General features: G+C 37.7%; 2 protein-coding genes across 2 annotated transcripts in view; one reads left to right on the top strand and one right to left on the bottom strand.

Annotated features, from left to right (window-relative positions):
- Nucleotides 1-5,363, bottom strand: part of Ndufaf2 (NADH dehydrogenase (ubiquinone) complex I, assembly factor 2) — a 113,455-nt gene extending 108,092 nt beyond the window's left edge. The window contains exon 1 of the mRNA XM_013025280.1: nucleotides 5,181-5,363. Within this exon, the coding sequence (XP_012880734.1) occupies nucleotides 5,181-5,307 (127 nt within the window). The 5' untranslated portion in view covers nucleotides 5,308-5,363. The remainder of the gene's footprint in view (nucleotides 1-5,180) is intronic.
- A 132-nt stretch (nucleotides 5,364-5,495) lies between these two features.
- Nucleotides 5,496-16,524, top strand: part of Ercc8 (excision repair cross-complementation group 8) — a 43,697-nt gene continuing 32,668 nt past the window's right edge. The window contains exons 1-2 of the mRNA XM_013025273.1: nucleotides 5,496-5,620; nucleotides 12,613-12,708. Of these exons, the coding sequence (XP_012880727.1) occupies nucleotides 5,544-5,620; nucleotides 12,613-12,708 (173 nt within the window). The 5' untranslated portion in view covers nucleotides 5,496-5,543. The remainder of the gene's footprint in view (nucleotides 5,621-12,612; nucleotides 12,709-16,524) is intronic.

Here is a 16,524-nt window from a genome sequence, read left to right on the forward strand (position 1 = left end):
CTGTGGCTCAAGTGGTAGAGCGCTAGCCTTGAGCTGAAGAGCTGAGGGACAGCGCCTAGACCCAGAGTTCAGGCCCCACGACCGGACCCAAAAAAAAAAAAAAAACCTGTGAAACTAAGCTGGGCACCAGAAGCCCAGGCCTACAATCTTATACAGTAGGATGAGATCTAGAGGATCAAGATTCAAAGCCAATTCCAGTAGAAAAGTCCTTTAGACTTCATCTCCAAAGTAACCAGCAAAAAGCTGGACTGGAGGCATGGCTCAAGTGGTTGACTGCTAGCCAAGCAAGAAAGCTGAGCAAAAGCAAGGCCCTGAGTTGAAACTCTGATACTGGAAATAACAAAAAGGCCTAAAACTAAAGCCAATTTATCTGAAATACATAAAACAGACATGCTTTTCTCAGAGTACTGCTCAATAACCACTTGTCACTGGCGAAAATCAATGAATGGTACAGGATGAGATTTAAAAAAAAAAAGCAAGCTCAGTAGTGCTGCTGGTCTACAAATCAGCATAGGTAGATGGAAAGAATCTATAGGTTCTCCAATCTATGTCCTGAGAATATCCCAAGACATGAGAGCAATGGGGCTAAGATAAAGAAATGAATGATAAGGTCAAGTCCAAGTATGGAAATGTCACCTGAGCTCTACAGGAAATCCCGGTTATCACTAATGTGAACAGCCTCTGAGATGTCACACATCATCTGACATTCTGTGTTATGAAAACTAACACACTAGATGAAACTTATAATAAGAGGCTTCCTTCAATTATTCTTTAATGTTATCATCTTTTGCTTTAATATTACTTTTTCTTTCCAATCTCATTACTACAGTTCAATGGGCTATCTTTCAAGGATTCTAGTAAATAAAGCTTATCTTCTACATGGTCACTACAGCCATTTCTCTTATAGCTCAAACTGCTTCATTTCTCTGTTCACTAGCTATCTAATATCTATAGAAACAAACCATAAGCAGATAGTACTCAAGGCTTCTAGTAATCTGATCTTGTCTATTACCTCAGTAAAAACATTTCTTCTTAAGTCAATCCACATGAAATTCAATCTCTGACATTTCCTACCCTTTCCTATTGTTGACCAGAAATACTCTATCACTCTGAACTCATATTGCTCCCTCGAAGTGTTGATCAAATGCTTCCATTTACCTATCTCCCTAAGTTCTCCCAGTTAGAACCAAACACAGAGCACTCAGTTTTTTCAAGCACAGCTCTAACAGAGTGAAAGTTGTTCTTATAACATGCTAAATATCTATCTATCCTCTGATCCAAGCTCTGAATTAGATTAGAAATATGAGTCTAATCCTTTTCTACATAACAATCTTTCAAATACTTGAAGCTCCTTCTAAATCTCCTTACAGGGCAAATTTTCTCAATAGTCACAGATGGTAAATATAAATACAATTTTTAGGAGTTTTCATCACCAAAACCACCCTACTTGGACACTAAATTTCCAATTATCTCCCTTAAAATGTGGTGCACTGAACCAAACATTATACTCTAAACTACAATTTTGGCATAAAATTCCTCAAACTCAGATATTCATGATGTCCACTGGCAAACAACTTAAAAATTCTTCAAGCCAGATTTGGTGATTCACACATACAATCCTACATTCAAAGCTAATCTGGGCTGAAAATCCACAAAATTCCATCTGTGTTAGTTTCTTGACTTCATCCTAGTTTATCATTCTAATTTCATTGGTAGGTGAAAATAGGATTGCAGTCCAGGAGGACCTAATCAGGAAGCATATGTCAAAAGCAACCAGTGCAAAGGAGAGCTAGAAAGGTGGCTTAGCCATAGGGCATCTGCCTAGCAAGTGCAAAGCCTAAGTCCAAAACTTACTGGTACCAACAAAGATAAAATTTTATGCCAAGCAATATCACAGGACTTTGGCTATATAAAGCTAATGACTTGAAATCAGACAAATTGTTGGGACTCCAGGTATGGTAATCAATAAAGCTGGAACTACTTCTAGCTACCTTCTTTTTCTTTTCTCTCTACCTCCCTCCCTCCCTCCTCTTTTCTTTTCTTTTTTTTCTGCATTAGTATTAGGGCTTCAATTTCTGAATTGAACATTACCCCTTAGTTTTTTCACTAAAGGCTGGTGTTCTAGTTGATCCCTAGCTTCATTTTATTTATTTATTTATATTTATTTATTTTTGGTGGTTAATTGGATAAAAGAATCTCATGGACTTCACTGTCCAGGGTAGCTTTGAACCAAATTTGATCCTCAGATCTCAGCCTCCTAAATAGCTAGGATTACAGGTGTGAGCCTCTGGTGCCCATAGTTCTAGCTACCCTCTTTAAAAGACATGGTCAGCACTCAAAGCCCACAGATGATTATCTATTAAAACAGTCCTAGCCCTGTGCCAGTGGCTCATACTTACAATCCTAGATACTCAGGAGGCTGAGATCTAAGAATTCAGTTCAAAGCCAGTGTGGCACTATGGCTCAAGTGATAGAGTACTAGCCTTGTGATAGAACATTAGCCTTGAGCAAAAGAGGAGCTCAAGGGCAGCACCCAGGCCATGAGTTCAAGCCTAAGGACCAGCACCAAAAACAAACAAAAACCATTTCTAAATTATATTCCTAGAAATATTGATATAGGATAATGATCTTTGCATTTTTAGTGTGTATTTCTCATTTTTAGGAAAAAAGATCAATCCTTTTGGTTGTTCTCAATATGGTACAAGGTATTGTTACTATTCCAAATAATTTTATCACTAAATTTGAAAAAAAGTCATACTAGTAAAAACCAAACATTTTTATTCCTTTACAAAATATACTCATAAACACACTAAAACATAATATTTTTACACTAAAAATATTTTTAAAATTCTACATTTAAAGTGGGGTACAGCCAACATTGTGCAATTAATATTGTTGACTAGTCACAGGCTATTTAGTACAGATACTAAAAAATAATTTTAAATGAAGAAATACTAAGAAGTTGAAGACCATAAACTCAATATGTTAGATAAAAAAGACAACCCCACAAAGCTCCATAGGAAATATACTCACTCATTACCTTACTCATATAATTGTAACCCCTCTGTACAGTATCTTTACAATAAAAAAATATTATAAAAAAGACAGACCCCCTCAAAAAACACAAAAAATATTAAAGGTCATACAAGAGAAAATAACATGAGGGGGTCTTATATCTGTTAAAGTTATCTGTAGTTTAAAAAAAATAAAAAACTTACCACTGAAGAAAACACCATAATTATGTAGATTTTACGGTTGTTTATATGAAACATCTAAGAAATCATACAAATTCTTAATAAACTCTTACAGAAAATTCACCAAAATTAAATGACTATACTACATGTTGATAAGGATGTGGAACAACTGAAACTTTTAATGCTGTTAAAAATTAGGGTACCAGGCTGGGAAGGTGGCTCAGTGGCACAGTGCTTGCTTTGCATGCATGAGGCCCTGGGTTCAATTCCTCAGCACCACATAAACAGAAAAAGCCAGAAGTGGCGCTGTGGCTCAAGTGGTAGAGCACTAGCCTTGAGCTGAAGAGCTGAGGGACAGCGCCCGGGCCCAGAGTTCAGGCCCCACGACCGGCAAAAAAAAAAAAAAATAGGGTACCATCAAATTAGCTGCTTCTTAAAACCGTGGAATATACATCTACAAACTGACCTAGTCATTCCACTCCTAGACATTCGTAATAAAGAGAAAAAGCCTAACTATACAAATACTAGTACATGGCTATTCATACTTTACTGTAATAGCCCCAACCTGGAAATAATTCAATTATCTATAAACAGGTGGGTGAACAAACTAGGATATATCCATACAGTGGGACCTTAGCAATAAAATGAATAAACTTTTGGATAAACACACACACACACACACACACACACCACAAAGTTCAAGATAATTAAGAGAAAAAAACAGTCCAGAAAAAAAATAGGCATGCTATATACTTCCATTTATATAAAACTCTAGAAAATGCAAACTAATCCATTGTCAGAAATCAAGTTGTTGGGGACAGGAAACAGAAAGTAGCATATTCTCTGCATAACAAGAGTTTAAAAGCTCATTAAGGAAACAACCCTAAAATATTATAAATTATTGGAAAAGACTAGGTAAAACAAATTTAAGTGAGAAATTATATAACACAGTCAATATGTACAGGAAATAAAAAGAAACATAATTCTGAATAGTCTATGCTTTTCAATATTCGTGTTACAATTATCAATAGTACTGTTACAATTATTGTCTCAAAATCAAGGCAAAAATACTAAGTGAAAAGTTCTATTTTATCCTTGGCCCTCCGGCTATTAGTATTAGAACTGCAAGACAAATTCAACTTTTTCTTCATCCAAATCTTGATTCACTTCATTTATTTGCTTGTTTATTTTGGCAGTACTGGGATTTGAACTCAGGGCCTCCTGCTTGCTAGATATGTCTGTAGTAGTCCTTTTTGTTTTAGGGATTTTGGACCCCATTCCTATTTACGCTTCCCATGTAACTGGATGACAAGCTGAGCTACCACACCGTTGTGCCCCAAACTTCCACGGTAGTGATGGAACAACATAGAAGTTACGAATACCGTTACATGATGTGATTTCAACGGACAGGAGCCTCCCCCAAGTCCCCAAACAACCCACTAGGCACTAATCTAGGCACGAATCCTGTAGAGAAACAACACTATTAGTCACGTTTCTTAAATGGAGTTCGAGGGAGGTCTTGGGGCACACGTTCCTGGGAAAAGAAACAGGATCAGAAAAGATCGGTGAGGGTGGCCTTCCTTCTGACAGGTGTTGGTTGTGATGAAGGGGAGGGGACGCGAGGAACCCCAGACTAGGCGCTGCTGAGGAAGAGGAAAGTAGGGCGCTGAAGACACCCTTCTTCAATTACTCCACTCAGCTCTCATAATCTCAGAGGGGAAAAAAACCCTCTTCCCCCAGGGCAAGGACTAAGCTCTGCCCTGGAGGCGGGTGAGTGCGAGCCTCGCGGGCGCTGAGCTCCCAGGCAAGGCCCAGGGGGGGCAAGGCCCAGGGGGGCAAGGCCCCCGGCCCGGCCCGGAGTGAAGGGACACGCCCGGGACGTCCCTTCCCGAGCCCCCGCGACGGCAGCGGGGCGCGTCACTGAACCCGACCGCGGTCGCTGGCACTTCTCTAACCGGGCTCCCGCTGACCTCGTTCTCGTCTCACCTCGCCAGTTCTTGTACTCCGGGACATAGTAGTACTTGTTCCCGAGGTGGTCTGTGCCCACATGCTCCCTCACCTCCTTGGACAATGTTCTCCACAAGGTGCCGAGCAGACCCCGGGACCAGCCCATGCCGGCAGCCCGAGTTCCCGCTGAAGTCTCCGCGGGTCTGCGGCAGCCCTTGGAAACCCCGCCCACCCGGCTGAAAGAGAGCAACGTAGTCCAGTCCCCGTGCCCGTCTAGTATCGACGCTTTCTATTGGTCCAGATCTATCACCGTCTGACCAATGGGAGGCTCTGCTGTTACAGCCCGGCCTCTAGCCTCTGTCATGGCGGCGCCCAGTGTTGGCGCTGGTCTGTGGAAGCGGCATGATGGGCTTTTTGGTCTCTCGGCAAGCAGGATTAGAGGACCCGCTTCGCTTCCGGAGAGCCGAGTCCACACGCAGGTAAAGAGCACCTTAACCTTTTCCTCTAACCTTTCCGCAGTTGGAGCCCTGGTCAAGGGCTGTATGGATCGGATCGGAGGCCAGTACCCACAGAAGCCGGAGCTGGATGTAGACGAGCTTGTGTGCTTGGGGGAAAGGATGACACTGCAACGACCTACTTTGCCTTGGAGTTTCCTTTATTCTGTTTTGCTTTGCCGGAACCGGGGCTTGGACTCAGAGCCTCATATTCCGGCTCGGCGTTTTCGCTCCCGCCTGGCAAACTACAGTTTGATCCGCACTCATAGCTGGGCTTTTTTGCTGTTTAATTGGAGATGAAGTGGCAAGGGACTTTTCTTCCTTGGCTGGCCTCCAAAAGTGATCCTCCAGATCTCAGCCACTGAGTAGCTAAGATTACAGGCGTGAGCCAGCAGTGTCTGGTTTTTGCCTTGCAGCTTTCTGTTCCACCTGGGAAATGATTGGAATTGAGAAGGTAAAGTTACCATATCAGGTATCTCGCTTGCCCAGTAGCGAGTTGACAGAAGCTTTTGGGCAGGAAGGTGGCAGATAGGTTGAAGGAAATGAAGAAGTCTGGAAAACATCAAAGAAATAAAAACAGCAGTAAAATTGATTGGATGAGTCTGAAAAAGGAGTCGATAATGATTGCAAAATAGGTGCCTTGATTTCCAGATGTATGCCTTGTATTGGAGGTTAGTATCATATTCGTGACTTTACAAAAGGAAAACAAGTTTTACTATTGATTTTTATTAATTTTGAAGGACACATGAAGATATTCACCTGTAGAGGGGAGGACATAGTTATATTAATAAATTCTCTGCTTAGGAAAACTGTTCTTTCACGTAAGATGATGTACAAAGTCAGGAGGAGAAGATCAGATCGTCCTACTATTTGTAGGAGTAAGAAAAAAAAGTAGCTCAGGGCTTAAAAAACAAAACGAAAAGAGACTGCGGAGGAATTCACAAAAAGTAACCATCAAGTAAAAGGAAAACCTGGAAGGTGCGATGTCATAGATGGTGAAGGATGACAGTACTTGAAGTGAGAGCCATCGTATGTGTGGGATGCTGGCTGCCATCTACTCCTCACCTACTTTGCCCTTAGTAGTCCTCTATCACATTATTTGGCTTTATTTAATTTTCAGTATAGTTTATCCCTACTGTAGTTACGTATTTCCTTACTACTATATTGGCTTTATTCTTTCCACCTAGGAGATAAATGAAACCATATTTTAGTCCCAAATCAGGGTTTGGCATAGTAGACCTTTATTAAGTGTTATGTGAATAACATTTATTCAGTAAACAGAGGAGTTAGAAGTATGCTTCATTGAACCACCACAGTAATCACTAAGACCATGGTAAGAACAGTTTCTTATAAATGATAGAAATAAAACTAAGACTTTAGTGAATTGCATAAAAGAAAAGGAAATGGAGACTATTAACATTTACAACTTTAATTTTTTTTTTTTTTGGTCTGTCATGGTGCTTGAACTCTGGGCCTGGGTGCTGTCCTGCAGCTCTTCAGCTCAAAGCTAATACTTTACCACGTGAGCCGTAGCACCACTTCTGACTTTTTCTGCTTATGTGGTGCTGAAGAATTGAACCCAGGGCCTCATGCATTCAAGGCAAGCACTCTATCACTGAGCCACCTTCCCAGCCTGAAAAGAAATTTAATTTGATAGAAAAATCAAGGAGTACGGTTTGCTTGTTAACAACCTAATGGATATGATTTGTTCCCATATTTCAAAGAAAAAAATCTTGTCAGAGCACTACTTACTATTAGCAGAATAACAAAGTCCTCTGGAATTAGTAGTTAAATACAACTGAAAGATTTATTATCTCATGGTTCAAAATGTCAAAAATTCTATATGTGACTTAACTAGGGCCTCTATTTGGTTTAGTGTCTCTCACAAGACCACAATCAAAATAATGGGTGGTGATGGCATAGTGGTATATTTCTGTGATCCCAGCACTCAAGAAGCAGAAACAGCCAGGCGCTGGTGGCTGTAATCCTAGCTACTGAGGAGGCTGAGATCTGAGGATCACAGTTCAAAGCCAGCCCCGGCAGGAAAGACTGTGAAACTCTTATCTCCAATAAACCGCCAGAAAGAGTGACATTGTAGCTCAAGTGGTAGAGTGCTTGCCTTGAGCTGAAGAGCACAGGGACAGCGCCCAGGCCCAGAGTTCAAGCCCCACAACCAACCAAAAAAAAAGCAGAAATAAGAAGGATACAGTAGAAATTAGGCTGATTTATATGAGAGGATGGGGGAAGGAGGTAGAAGGAGGTTGGAGACTAGGGATGTAGCTCAATGAAAGCACTTGCTTGCCAACCATGTACAACATCCTGGGTTTAATACCCAGCACTGAAGAAAAGAATGAGATTGATTTGGGCTATACTTACTCAAAAGTTCACTAGAGAACAGTCTGCTTCCTAACACTATTAGGTGTTGTACATGGTTAACTTATGCACTAGCTTCGTGTGTGTGTGCATGTGTGCATGCACCCCAGGGCTTGAACATGGGGCCTGGGCTCCAAGCTTTTGGACTCAAGGCTAGCATTCTACCACTGAAGCCACACTCAATTTCCAGCTTTTTGGTGGTGAATTGTAGATTGAGTCTCAAGGGCTTTTCTGCTCACATCAGAATCCTCAGATATCAGGATTATAGGTGTGAACCACCAGAGCCTGGCTAACCTGGCTTTTATCTGGAATTAACCATCTATTCCAAGAGGCTTTGTCCTTAGACAGATCACATCTGACTACTGGCTTCTGTCATAGCAGACAACTAACAGCAAGATTGAAGCCAGACTCTATTTATAACCTAATCCCAGAAGCATCGTCTCACCATTTTTGTTATGTTCCAGTCATTAGAACTGGATCACTAGAGCTGGGAAGGTAGCTCAGTGGTAGTGTGCTTGCCTCACATGCATGAGGCCCTGGGTTCGATTCCTCAGCACCACATAAGCAGAAAAAGCTCAAGTGGTAGAGCTCTAGCCTTGAGATGAATTGCTGAGAGACAGCGCGCAGGCCCAGAGTTCAGCCCCCCCCCCAATTAAAAAAGAAAAAGAAAAAAGAACTGAATCACTATTTCTAGATCACATTCAGAGAGAGGGAACTACCTAATACCATGAGTAACAGGACTTTGAGACCATTTTCTAGACTCCTCCACCACAACTGAGAAACGACAGAAATGATAAATTGTTTTTTTGTGGGGGTCCTGTCGTGGGGCCTGAACTCTGGGCCTGGGCGCTGTCCCTCAGCTCTTCAGCTCAAGGCTAGCACTCTACCACTTGAGCAACAGCGCCACTTCCAGCTTTTTTCTTTTTGCTTATGTGGTGCTGAGGAATCAAACCCAGGGCCTCATGCATGCAAGGCAAGTGCTCTACCACTGATCCACCTTCCCAGCCTGATAAATTGTTTTTAATACATATTAATCACTTCACTGTTTTCAGCATTTATAGGGCATTAGGTTTTATAATTTATGTGTAGAGAATGATAAATGTTAAATGAAAGTTTAACTAAATAAGTTCTTCCACTTGAGCCATACCTCCAGTCCAGTTTTTGTTACTGGCTAGTTGGAAATACAATCTTTCAAATTTTTCTGCCCAGACTGGTTTTGACCTGTGAAACTCTAGATCTCAATCTCCTGAGTAGCTAGGATTCATGAGACACTGGAACTCAGCAATTTTTTTAAGCTATATGTTGGTTAGTTATACATATAATTGGGGTTGCATCTTCTGCTGAATACTTTGTTAACTCCTATTAGTACAGAAATGATAGTAATTCCTTTTCAATTCACTCATCAATCTAATAGGCTAGAGTACATGAATATATCCAGATATTTCAGTTAATGCAAGAATTCATGCAAAATGTATATGTGCTAAACTTGGTTCATCTCCTCTGATAATGTGATTTGTTTACTCCAAAGAGTTCTGCATTTCTTCCATTATGATTAGCAAGCTAAACATTAGAAAATAAGTGACCTTGCTAGTGATTTCAGCAAAATTAGCTTTACTTTTTTTTTAAAAAAAGCATTACTAATATTTTCTGTAATGAAATCTAATACATTAGGAATCTACTCGTATCAGCAACAATGTAAACATGTGAGTTACTGAGGACATGAAAAATGGAGTTTCTCGTGGTTTTTTAATTCCAAACCATGCTTGCCTGAGGAAGCAAGTAAGTATATGTCTTTGTCAAAATTCTGTGACCTGAATCTCTCACTTCATTAAAAACTAAATAAAATTTCACAATCAGGAGAGAATAGAGATTTCCTAGACAAAGCACTAGATGAATCTGTGTGTATGTATACAGATTATATTTTTCTGTAGAATGTGATTTCTTGCTGAAAACATACACTCTAGTGATCTTGCACATTTCATCTACCAGTTGTTTTGTGTGCTTATCAAAAGTCAATATTTTTTCCTGACCCAATTAATGCCAGTTTTACTTAGTATTTAATTTTAATGTGTGCTGATGAAATATGCAAAAGAGGTGATTTTTGTGTGTGGTGCTAGGGATCAAACCTGTAAGGCCTTGTGAATGGCAGGCAAATCTAACTGTGTTAACTCCCCAGCTGAAGAGTTGATACTCTTCAAAAACTTACAAAATCATCAATCAAAACAAATGGCAAGGTATGACTGACGTGACTTATAAAAGATATGAAACATAAGAATGTAATACATGTAATGTAATTCTCTATGAAAAATAAAGTACGTAACTTTTTCATTCTGTACTTAAAATTATTTGCTTGTTTGGTATGTAAAATCTTTAGTATGCTTTTTTCAACTTCCATCAGACACCATGTTTTTTTGTTTACAATCCGAGTATATTTCAAGGGAAAAGAATTTTTTATTTTACTCAGATATTTACCATTTCTCTTGCTCTGTCTTCATACCTGATGTCTCAAGTTGACTTCTTATATAATTTCTTTTCTTTTGATGATCATTGACCAATTCATTTAGAATAGATTTGATGGCTCTAAGGTTCTGAAAAGAGATTGAAGTCATTCAAATCATTTTACTCTGTAGGAATTTTGTCATTTTTCTCTGATTGCATTATAGTTGTCTAATTTTCAGCAGTTTGATTATAGTGTGTCTATGCATGGATTTCTCCGTATTTATCTTATCTAGCATTGCTTCTACTTCTTGAATATCGATTTATATCTTTTGCAGCATAGAAAGTTTTCAGCCATTTTTTGTTATGTTTTATTTTAAGGGTGGTGTACTTCAGCCATTTTTTCCCCAATATTTCTTTTTTATATGTTTTTCCTCTCCTGGAACTCTAATGATATAAGTCTCAGTCCTGTTTTAATTGTTCCTCTGGTCCCTGAGACTGTTCTTCACTCTCTCAGAGTCTTTTTGCACCCTATGTTCATAGTTTGAGTAATTTAAATTGTTCTCTCCTCAAGTTTACTCTTCTGTCTGCTTTCATCTACTTTTGAGTCTGCAGTTACAATAGTTTATATTGACAAATTCTAAGATTTCCATTTGGTTCTTTTGTTTATTGGCTAAACTAAACTTTATATTTTAACATTTGTTTCAATTGTGTTTGCCCTGTCTCATTCATTTCACAATGGCTGCCTTGAAGTCTTTATCAGGTGCTTCCAAAACCCATGTTATTATATAAAATTTGGCTTCTATTTACTTTTCCCATGCAAGTTACAATTTTCATGGTTCTTCATGTACAGAATAATTTGGATTGGATCCTGAACATGTTGGCTACCTTGTTAGATGTTGTTTCAGTTTATCAAGAATATTGATGTTTTGTTCAGGTTACAAGTTTATTACTCATATGTGGGCTGCCATTTTGACATCAGTTCAATTTTCACCATATCTTCAGATTTTAAAATTTTTGCCCAGGTGTTACTTAACTCAGATCAATCAGTGACTGGATTAGATCCATGTATTCTTTATTGAAGAATAAGTCCTGTAATTAATAAGCAGTGGCTTCAGATTGCCTTCCTGAGCTGCCACCACCTCCCAGTTCTCTAGGATTCCCATCAGTCAGAAATTTGGGGCTTTGGTTTCTGTGTTTTACCACACATTTCCATATTTGGGCTTAAGGTGTGTTCACAAGTGAAAAGGTTGTGTTTCCGCAAGTGAAAAGACTGATTAAAAAACCAATGAGAGCCGGGCTCTGGTGGCTCAGGCCTGAAATCCTAGCTACTCAGGAGGCTGAGATCTGAGGATCGTGGATCGCGGTTCAAAGCCAGCCCGGGTAGGAGAGACCGTGAGACTCCTATCTCCAATAAACCACCAGAAAACCGGAAGTGGCGCTGTAGCTCACGTGGTAGAGCGCTCGCCTTGAGCTGAAGAGCTGAGGGACAGCGCCCAAGCCCAGAGTTCAAGCCCCACGACCGACAAAAAAAAAAAAACAATGAGAACCAGATTTGATGGTGCTTATCTGTAATGCCATCTACTCAGGAGGTTGAGATGGGAGGAGCTTAAGTTTAGGCCAGTCTGGCCAAAGTTACTGTTTGTGTGGCACCTTTGATCAAGCAGTGGATCACACGCCTGGCATGTTGGAGGTGTCCCTACAAACAAAGTAAAACAATGTGTTTTTACTCTACTCTCTTGGGATCAGAGTTCTATTCAAAAGAGAAAATGCATTTTATTTAAATACCTTTGTTACCTCAACATATTTTGTATTTCTACTTGTTTTTAACAGACATTTAAGAGAACTTTAAAAAATTCTGTAATTTAAGCCTTAGTCCATAAGTATCCTGTTAAGTTTATTAGCATTTAACTTTGTTCATGAAAATTTGTTACTAAACTTTTTAAACTTTTTTATCTGATGAACTTTTTAATGTTTATGGTGAGCTTGTTATGTAATTTTTAAGGTTTATAGAAAGTTTTACCTTTAAATATGTGGTAGAAGAGTTAAGCATATACTTATGATTTTTGTGTTATATGTGAATTTTTGTGTTATATGTGGAGAAATAAAAAATTGTTGTATTAAGTTGTTTAATTTTATCTCTTTTTCCTCCCTTTTAATTTTTAAAGGGTCCTGGGACTGGAGTTAAACAAAGACAGAGATGTTGAAAGAATTCATAGCAGTGGCATTAACACCCTTGACATTGAACCTATTGAAGGGAGATAGTAAGTTCATTATACCTGTATTATCATTTGTCTTTCTAAATTAAATGTGAATAATGTTGCCTTTTTAGATTAATTAGTAGAAATTTCATTTTTAAAAGGTAAAAATTCTAAATTTTAGAATCTAAATCTTACTTCTAAAAATTCAAAATTTTATCATTTGTCAGTATTAATCATTGTTAATTTTTATGGTTTTATTAAAGTTCAATATAGAACATCACATCTATATTACATCTACATCACAAGTCATTGCTAAATAGACATTTCCAAACTACTTTGCATAAATATATTCATTAATAAATCAATAAACATTCAATTTATTTTGAGGTCAAGGACACATCTTTAGGTGATATTTGTAAAACATGATTGCTACTTTCAAGGCATTTAATGGTAAAGCAAATATAAAAATAAAAGTGTATTTTAAATTTGAAGCAAACAATTTTAAATTTCTCCTAGCTTTACCACTTAACCAGTTTTGTGATCTTTACAGTTTACCTAACTTCAAATTTTCAATTGCCTTTGCTATAATGCCTACTACCTAACATTTTTATAGGCAGTAATTGAGAAAATATATAATCATTACCCAAGCAACAGTTGAAGTACTTGGAAAAATGAAAATCTGAATATTTTACTCTGTTCACAACTCATCATCACAGCACTGTATTAGTCTTATAAGTAAAAAAGTTCAGAGTCAGAGGATACATATCAGTGGTAGAATGTGTGCTTAGCATGCACAAGGCTCATATTGCAATCCTAGCATCAAAAGTAAAAGAAAGAAAAAAATGTCAGAAAGAGAGATAGGAAGGCTGAGGAAGGGAGGAACGATTCAAAACTCTAAAGCCCTTCATGTGAGCTATAATTAAACCATATGTAAAACTAACTAAAGAAAATAGTTTGCTATTTTATGGTTTGTTTGGCATTTTATTTTAGAGTGACTGATCATTTATATTAAAATATAAGAAATGTTTAACTTAGCTTCTGCCATAGTCTCAGCTATTTTTATATGAGAAACGTATGCAATAAACAGAATCTTTGAGTGTGTGGTTAAAATTTAAAGGATGCCCAGCCATAATTCTTTAGTTTTCCTAACTTTTCCAATCTTAACATAACACTTCTTATTCAAGGACAGCTGTGTGGCACTCACTTATAAATATAAACAGACATGATTAGCAAGGGATGGTTGGGTTTTTTTGGTCTTAGATGCTGATAAAAATAAACCAAAAACACTCAATACTGTTAATGCAGCCAACTTTTTGACATAGTGATTGGTTATGTGCCCTGTTAAGTCTATGAAGCCAGTAGGCTACCAGGCAGAATGAATAGGAAATGTGGGGAATTATAGAGTATGTACATATGGAATATATTTGAGATATATAAGCTGAGGAAAATAATAGAGCATATAGGGGAAAATTTAAAGGCTTGTGATAGTGGGTTTTTCTTTTTCTTTTTTTCTTTTTTTTTCTGCCAGTCCTGAGGCTTGATCTTGGGGCCTATACCTGAGCTCTTTTACTCAAGACACGAGCTCTATCTACCACTTTGAGCTATAGTTCTACTTCCTGTTTTCTGGTGATTAATTGGAGTCTCACAAGACTTTCCTGCCCAGACTGGCTTCAAACTGCAATCCTCAGATCTCAGCCTCCTGAGTAGTTAGAATTATAGGTGTGAGCCACCAGCACCTGGCTGCTTTTCCTCTTTATTACATGGAAAAACTACAACTATTTATTGTTTGCAAAGACATGTATTTTGCATTAAACCCCTTAAAATATAAGTGAATGTTTAATAGAACTTTGTACTGCAAAAATCATACAGATATTCAAAATATCTTAATATTTACAATCCACCTTCAGTGTTGTAGTCGTGCCGCTGAAAATCAGAGTAGAAATCAGAATACACAAATCTGGAAGGAAGCATTTACCTTAAAAATTAAATATCATTTTAAGAAGACTATCTAAAAATTGCATGTTAACAGGTTCAGCTACAGATGGGAGGTACATTTGCATATCATTCTCTGAAGCTTAAAGTTTCTGTCTTCTCAATTTTTCTATATTAATTTCATCCACATTTAAAACCATGTTTTCTTTTCTATATTAAAACATAAAGCCAATATTACTTAATATGGTCTCTCCATCATAGTTAAAGAATGTTAGTGCCATCAGATATTTCAAATATGAAATTAGTTAATTTCAATAATGGTTCAAATTCTTTATCCAATTAATAGAATCAAGCAAAAACTTATTAATGGGGAGCCATTAACAAAATAAAATTGTAAAGTACATTATTATAAATACCAGTGAAATTCATTTAAAAATTCATCTATAGAGAAAAATGATGTAAGGGGTAACAAGTTAGACAAGAAATGTAATCATTTCCTTATTTATATAACTGTAACCCCTCTTTATATCACCTTGACAATAAAATTTTAAAAGTTAACTCAAAAAATTCACCTATAAAAATAATTGTTTTAGATTGATGATTTACTTACAGTGTCATAGTAAAAATCAAAAACAATATTAAAGTATGAACCAGAAATCTTTTGGGGCCAGAGGCTATTGGCTCAGATCTGAGGATCTCAATTCAAAGCCAGCCTGGACAGATATATCTGAGAAATTCTTTATCTCTATTTTACTAGCAAAAAGCCAGAAGTGGATATTTGGCTTGAGTGGTTGAGTGGTAGTCTTAAACAAGAAAGCTAAATGAAAGCAGCAAGGGCCCTATATTAAAACACTGTATCAGCACACAAAAAAATCTTTTGAGAATGTGTGGTATCATGTCATTCTCAACTGTGTTTAAACATTTTGTCAATCAAAATTAAAAGTTTAGTTAATTTAAATTCACTATTATTTCTGTTTTTTTTAACTGAGCCACAAAATCATTTAAAATTGGATTAAAGTCAAAGTCAGTATAAAAATATTCTAAAACCAAAGCAAATACTGTCAGTGAGTAGTGCCCAGTAGGTATAAAACATGAGAATATTGACCTACTATTTCAAGCAGCTAAGTTTATTTTAAAAGATGAAACCTGTAGAACAATTGCAAAAATGAGAAATGAGAGGATCAAACTCAAGGTTAAAATTATTTCAAAATGAAGACTAAGCTGGGCACTGGTGGCTCATGCCTGTAATCCTAGCTACTCAGGAGGCTGATTGCAGTTTCCCTGAACTCTTATCTCCAATAAACTACCAGAAAACTGGAAGTGGCGCTGTAGCTCAAGTGGCTGAGTGCTAGCTTTGAACTGAAGAGCTGAGGGAGAGCACTTAGGCCCAGAGTTCAAGCCTCACAACAGACAAAAAAAAAAAAAGAAAAATGAAGGCTAAAAGCAGAAAGAATACAAACAAATAGGGGTTGTAGGAGGGGAATCAGGTGGTAGAGCATCAGGTAGTTAGCAAAAGTCAGGTCAAGAGTTCAGATCCTGTTCTAGGACAAAATAAGTGAATAAATATAAGAATTAATGCTTTAGAAATGTGACTATCATATTGATCCTGATTAAAACTAACCATATGTGTGATTATGTGTACTACTTGTCTTTCCTATGATAGTTTAACATTCCCAAGAGAACAGGAACTAGCTTACCTTGTTCTTAGATATTAGCAGAGTACCTTACATATTGTAAGTAGGTACTCAGCTGAAGGTCAGTGCATCTATTCATAAGAGAAGTAAGGAAGCTACTATAAAAAGAACTTGGTGTTGTACTATCACATCAACTTTGTGATTTAAGGGCAGTAGTCTCTTTGTTCCCCATTTCTTTTTACAGATGTAGAAAGGCTTGGTTAGGTGATATAATTCACTCAGGGTCCGATAGCTGCTATCAGTAATGGCTAAT

This window comes from Dipodomys ordii, unplaced genomic scaffold (assembly GCF_000151885.1).
Source record: "Dipodomys ordii isolate 6190 unplaced genomic scaffold, Dord_2.0 Scaffold83, whole genome shotgun sequence".
NCBI lineage: Eukaryota > Metazoa > Chordata > Mammalia > Rodentia > Heteromyidae > Dipodomys > Dipodomys ordii.